Source organism: Cyprinus carpio, chromosome A25, assembly GCF_018340385.1.
Source record: "Cyprinus carpio isolate SPL01 chromosome A25, ASM1834038v1, whole genome shotgun sequence".
NCBI lineage: Eukaryota > Metazoa > Chordata > Actinopteri > Cypriniformes > Cyprinidae > Cyprinus > Cyprinus carpio.
Genome location: NC_056596.1, coordinates 2,576,772 through 2,583,449, shown reverse-complemented (window position 1 = coordinate 2,583,449; position 6,678 = coordinate 2,576,772). Strand labels below are relative to the sequence as shown.

The 6,678-nt window shown below is 37.9% G+C and overlaps 1 protein-coding gene and 1 pseudogene across 1 annotated transcript; both read left to right on the top strand.

Moving 5' to 3' along the window:
- Positions 1-385: 385 nt before the first annotated feature.
- Positions 386-3,232, top strand: LOC122135530 (annotated as a pseudogene).
- A 605-nt stretch (positions 3,233-3,837) lies between these two features.
- LOC109083373 (melanocortin receptor 4-like) lies at positions 3,838-6,211 on the top strand. The gene has a single exon (XM_042715951.1). The coding sequence runs from the start codon at positions 4,070-4,072 to the stop codon at positions 4,946-4,948; it is 879 nt and encodes a 292-aa protein (XP_042571885.1). The 5' UTR covers positions 3,838-4,069; the 3' UTR covers positions 4,949-6,211.
- Positions 6,212-6,678: the final 467 nt, after the last annotated feature.

Below are 6,678 nucleotides of genomic sequence, written 5' to 3'. Positions count from 1 at the left end.
TGCACTGCCACTTCAAAACGTCGAGACCAACTTGTGAATGATTCAGTCCCATCTCCTTTAAAAGCAGGTGGAAGATCAATTTTTAGGGCACTGGAGACAGCACATGTGGCTAGAGAAACAGCACCTGTTGATGTAACGTTAGCATCTCGCCGTCGTCGTGTGGGGAAAGACTGCAGCCCAATTTCACTTTCATCAGCCGACATGGTGACAAAATGTCCAGTCCCAAAACTCACAAAAAGCACGTAAAGTGGAAAAAAAATAAATAAATAAACAAATACCTCAATAGTCCCTTAATATCTCCACACTAGTTGTTAGGTAATCCACTGCTCTCAAAGAGTGTAAAATCCAGATAGCACAAAAAAATAAAAATAAATAAAAGACCGCATCCACAGGTCGTAGGAATAAAACTCGCCAAATGTGCAAAAACCACCAAAATAACACCACGCTGCCACCAAATGTAACGTGAAGGTTCGGTATGTGGTGGTAGATCACTCTTTATGATAATGAACAGCAGAATGGAGACAGAAGACTTCCTCAAGCGGCACTTTTTACTGAACACCGTCACAACAACAACACTTCCTTAAACACAGCCTTTCACGTGACGTCACTAACCAATCAGAAGCAAGGACTTAGACTGAGATAAACGTGAGTGAATCAGATAGGCAGATTCAGCAGAATATCCTTACTGCATTAAATATGTAAACACATAAAGGTGTAGATAATTAACTGACTAAACATTGTAAATATACTTCTAGTATATTAACTCAAATATAAATCATATTAAATTCTAAGCATTACAACTTTCCAACATGAAATATGAACTCCACTTCTTAACCTTACAGACGTCTTGCAGACGTACGTGTGCGATCTGGGAAGCTTGGTTATGTATGTGCGCACATTATGCAAAGATAATGGAAAAAAAGGCCTGAAAACAGTTTCAATCATCCTGCCACGTGAATCTCAGACAGTCCTCCTCATTTTAAAAACGCCCTGCACGCGTGTCTCGGTTCACTCGCGCGCTCTCACCATCAGCTTTCATTCATACAGTATTATTTATCATCTGTGGTTGTGCTCTCTCGCGCGTGCATTCACTGTTACTCTCCTCACTCATGAATATTTCTCAGAGTAGTGCGGGTCTCGGCACCGTGCTGCCTCTTACTAGTTTCGAGAACATCCTTTTTTTTCTCTTCAGTATAACTCTCGCCACAGCCATCATTTGTATCAACGTGTCCGTGTTTGTGTCCATCGTGATGAACAGATCCCTGCGCAGCGAGAACCGCTTCATGTACATGCTCAGCACGTGTCTCAGTGACTTCTGCACGGGCGTCTCCTATTATTATGTTGGAGTTATGGATGTACGCGATTATTATGACTCACCGACTCGCACTTTCTACATTGTTCCCATTTTCTTGGGTCTGTCCTATATGGCGATTCTGGCCGCGCAGGCGGACCGCTACCACGCGGTCTCAGCGCCTTTTAAATACTCGCAGCGCATGACGCGGAGCAGAACCCTGCTGGTGATTCTGGCCTAGGCCTACTGGCTTTATGCTTTTCTCATAGTGGCTGTTAATAATTTGGTGCCTGTGGAGGTTGCTAAAAGAGTGACGGGCTTTGGTACTTTAGTAGTGAACATTTTCACCGTCATTATCATGATTGGGTTGAACGTCAGGCTGTTCTTCATCGCCAGATTTCAGCTGGAACGCGAACCCCCGAGCGAGGAACGCGACAACAAGCGCGCGTCCATTTATCTCATCATAATAGTGGCCGTGTGTTTTCTGATCGCGTGGTTGCCTCTTTTTCTTCATGTCATTATATGTAATTTTGCTGGGTCTACGTGCTATACGTTCAGAAATGAGGGCACAGACCCCCTGCGCATTTTGGCGCGTCTCAATGCAGTCATCACACCATTACTGTACATCAGAGGCTGTACTGCACTCAGGAGCACCATAATGATTCAAGTCTGGAGAATAGCATGCTACAAGAGGAAAGGGTAAATCTATCACACACGCACACACGTGCAGTTTCTCATAGGAAATCTGAAAATAGGAATCTATAAGCCTGAAAATAAAAATTTAATCTTTTTGTCAAGTCTTTCTACAGTCTTTCTGATTCTATATTTTCTCTGTTGGACTCATATGTTTGACATATTATGGCTAAAGTTCTTTAATCTTATCTCAGAGTGAACCCACAGAATGTGGAGAAGACTGTAGACAGGATGTAGCAGGGATCTTCAGGATGTGACAAACTTCAGGACTTTTTAAAGAGAATTTAAGGATACACTGCCTGGCCAAAAAATAGTCACCATTTGAGTTTAAATAAGCAAATGCTTAAGAGTTTATAATTGGATCAGTGATTAATATGTTTCTGGCATGTTATAGGGTTGACAATCATTTTTTAACCCTAACTGATGCAATGTGTAGCTTTTTATTTCTTAAACAACCATGTTGGAAAACATATCTCATGGCCATATTTCAGGATGAAGATGCCAGGATTCATTGGGCTCAAATTTTGAAAGACTGGTTCAAGGAACATGAGGAATCATTTTCACACATGAACTGGCCACCACAGAGTCCTGAGCTCAACTCCACTGAAAGTCTTTGGATGTGCTGGAGTCAACTTTACAGAGTGGTCCGACTCTCCCATTTTCAATACAAGATCTTGGCCGAAAATCAATGCAACTCTTGATGGAAATAAATGCTGTGATGTTGCATAAAGTAGTCAAAACAATGCCACAACAAAAGCACATGGTACTAAAAGCTAAAGGTGCTCCAACAAAATGTTAAAGTGTGCAGCCTTTTTTTTATTTTTTATTTTTGGCTAGGCAGTGTATATTTAAATATTCAGTAAACATTTGTGAATCCAAAACACACAAGTTAAAGCTAACTCTAGTATGAGCAGTTTCATGTCCCTGTCCTTTTTTTTCCCACTTGGCATGTCTGTTGAATCTTCAAATAGCATTTAATAGGGCAAATGCTTATGCTTCTTAATTTTACGTTCTTAGGAACTAATTTGTTAAAGGCAGATGAATTATATTGTGCCAAGATGACACTGTGTATGTGACATCTGTATGTACACGCTATATGACTGATGAGTGATTTTTCTCTGTGAATCTATATATGTGTCCAAAGATAACTTTCTTTTTTATGCACTTTATTATTGGCTTGTGTAAAAGCCAAAGTGTGCTAATTGCTTATAACGTTATTTTAAACGACTTTTTATTTTTATTTAATTTGTAGCCCAAACTGTTTTATTTAATATATCTCCTTTCCCATTTTTTTTTATACACATGCTTTCTGAAATCATAAACAAATAACAAAAAATATAAAAATGTATATGCATATGAAATCTTAAAATGAGTGCAATGTTTATAAGTTGCACTTGTTATTTACTGTATGTCTGTATTCCTTCAGCCTTACATGAGATCTTCAGTCTTCTAATGTGCTGCTTTGTGAATTAAAACCCCAAAATACTTTCCTTGAACCTTAAATACACCTGAGTGTACAAGTTTATTTTCAAAAACGTTTTCAAACACATTTTTCAGTTATTTTTTGTTTTAAATATCATGCATATTTGATAAATATATATTAAGTATTTTAAAACGAAATGACTATCTAAAAACATGCTACCTATACAGTTGAGCCCGCGCAAAATGGCTTGAATTTAGAAATATCAAAAATGCAAAACGTGTATTCCTGTTTTTTTTCTTCCATATATATATATATATATATATATATATATATATATATATATATAGACCTATTTTAAAATATATGAAATTGCACTTTATATATTTTTTTGCTCATCACACCATTGACCTCTATACTGTTTGATAAACTCTTAGTTATGCGTGATATTCAAACATTGAGTTATGGAAGGAAAAAAGGCCTGAAAACAGTTTCCATCATCCTGCCACGTGAATCTCAGACAGTCCTCCTCATTTTAAAAACGCCCTGCACGCGTGTCTGGGTTCATTCGCGCGCTCTCACCATCAGCTTTCATTCATACAGTATTATTTATCATCAGTGGTTGTGCTCTCTCGCGCGTGCATTCACTGTTACTCTCCTCACTCATGAATATTTCTCAGAGTAGTGCGGGTCTCGGCACCGTGCTGCCTCTTACTAGTTTCGAGAACATCCTTTTTTTTCTCTTCAGTATAACTCTCGCCACAGCCATCATTTGTATCAACGTGTCCGTGTTTGTGTCCATCGTGATGAACAGATCCCTGCGCAGCGAGAACCGCTTCATGTACATGCTCAGCACGTGTCTCAGTGACTTTTGCACGGGCGTCTCCTATTATTATGTTGGAGTTATGGATGTACGCGATTATTATGACTCACCGACTCGAACTTTCTACATTGTTCCCATTTTCTTGGGTCTGTCCTATATGGCGATTCTGGCCGCGCAGGCGGACCGCTACCACGCGGTCTCAGCGCCTTTCAAATACTCGCAGCGCATGACGCGGAACAGAACCCTGCTGGTGATTCTGGCCTACTGGCTTCAAGCTTTTCTCATAGTGGCTGTTCAAAATTTGGTGCCTGTGGAGGTTGCTAAAAGAGTGACAGGCTTTGGTGCTTTGGCGACGAACATTTCCACCGTCATTATCATGATTGGGTTGAACGTCAGGCTGTTCTTCATCGCCAGATTTCAGCTGGAACGCGAACCCCCGAGCGAGGAACGCGACAACAAGCGCGCGTCCATTTATCTCATCATAATAGTGGCCGGGTGTTTTCTGATCGCGTGGTTGCCTCTTTTTCTTCATGCAATTGTGTGTAATATCGCGGGGTTTACGTGTTATACGGTCAGAAATGAGGGCACAGACCCCCTGCGCATTCTTCCACGGGTGAATGCAGCTCTGACCCCTTTATTGTATATCAGGGGCTGTTCAGCATTAAAGAGCACACTACTTAGTAAAGTCTGGAGAATTGCAAGCTGCAAGAGGAAAGGGTAAACTCTAACTTTCTCTCTTGCACACATTGATGAAATATTGATCTTAATGTAATTACCCTGTCCTTAATCTACTCCGTTATGAAAGATTGCTATATTAATTCAAAACAAGAATATAATTATGTCCAGCCTTTTTTATTCATTGACGTGACATTGTAGCAAAAATGTCAGTGCTCTTATACAACAGTTATTAGCTGAATACTTTAATAAATGACAATTTACATTGAACATTAAGAAATACACAAAGAAGTAAAACACAAAACAGAATCAGAAAATAGACCAAGTTCCAGTTCAATACATCTTCACAGTCCTCTATGATGCCTTTAAGTCCATCTTTATGTGTGTATTATGTGGAGATGTTTGTATGTGAGCATAAAATTGTGAGACGAGACAGCATCTGAAATACATAATCTGTGTTTAGAGTTACAGTGTTTCTTTTACATTTGTAAAACAATTAAGTTTATGCAGGGCAAAAGTTGCAAAAAAATGGACAGTAGTGAGCCCTCCACAATGTTAAAAGGAAAAAGTAATAAAGTCTTAGCATAGCTTTAATGTTTTTTTTTTTTTTTTTGTGACTGGGTATGTTTATTCATAAACCCAAGTAATAATTAAAAAATATATATAACAATATGGATCATAAATTCTTACTAGAGAAGATCCTCAAAGGAGCTGGTCACACACTGTTAAACTAAAATGAGAAAGACATGATTAATAGAAAAACAGTTACAATATATAGAGATTTTAAGAAAGAAATGTATACATTGAGAGTGTGTTGGCAGTCTAGTTGGATGGTTGAGCTCCAGATAATCAGTAATAAGGTGGCTTTGACAGACAGATTAAAAAAAAAAAAATGGAGTAATAAAGAACCCTAAAAAAAAGAAGAAAAAAATCAGTCAAAGTGTTGGTTTGAGTGAGACGTCTTAAGTGTTTAAAATAGTTCTTTTAAGGAAATAATGCATTTACAAATTTACAAAGAGGGTAAAAAAAGTCTGAACACCTTTGCTTTCCGGTAGAGGTTAGGCACACAAGCAATGTCACATTTAAAAGGACAATAAATATCTGCAAAGCTTTTTTCTTTCTCAGTGTGAACCCTCTGACTTTGTCTATGTCTATTCAAGATGTGATTTCACAAGCCAAGGAAATAAAGGAAATTATTAAAATGATTAGAATCTCACTTTAACATTTGCTTCGTGATGGTTTCTGAAATCACAATAAAGTTGATTTAATTTTCTGAGAAATGGAACTCTTGCTGTGAATAATGTATCAATAAATTCCACACGGCCTTGTGGTTTATACACTGTTTGTCTTAATGTCATCTTTAAAGAAGAAATGACCCAGAACACAATTCAGAAAGACTGTGTAAGTCTTTTTTCATTGTAAATATCCGTTTTGCATGTTTTTAATGATCATAAAGGAAAGGTAGGCTAGACTAATAACTAGAGTAAATTATATATTATACATATACGAATGGCTTATTAAGTCAAGTATTTTTATTTTATTTTTTTGTCATTCGATGAGATGTTTATTATGATTTCGACAGTTATCACCACGTTTTATGAAAATAACAAATTAGTGATAAAACGCAAACAACAAAAAGCTTTGGAAAGGGACTTCAGATCAACAATCACCACTCAAAAACCAATCACCTAAAAAGCACTCAACTCATAGTGATGGTCTTATTCTCTTGGAAGAGGTGTTTTTGCCACCTTTTTCCCCTTTTCTATCTATTCCTGT

Excerpts from the sequence above, each read along its gene's own strand:
- LOC109083373 (XM_042715951.1), top strand. The coding sequence starts at position 4,070 with ATGAATATTTCTCAGAGTAGTGCGGGTCTCGGCACCGTGCTGCCTCTT.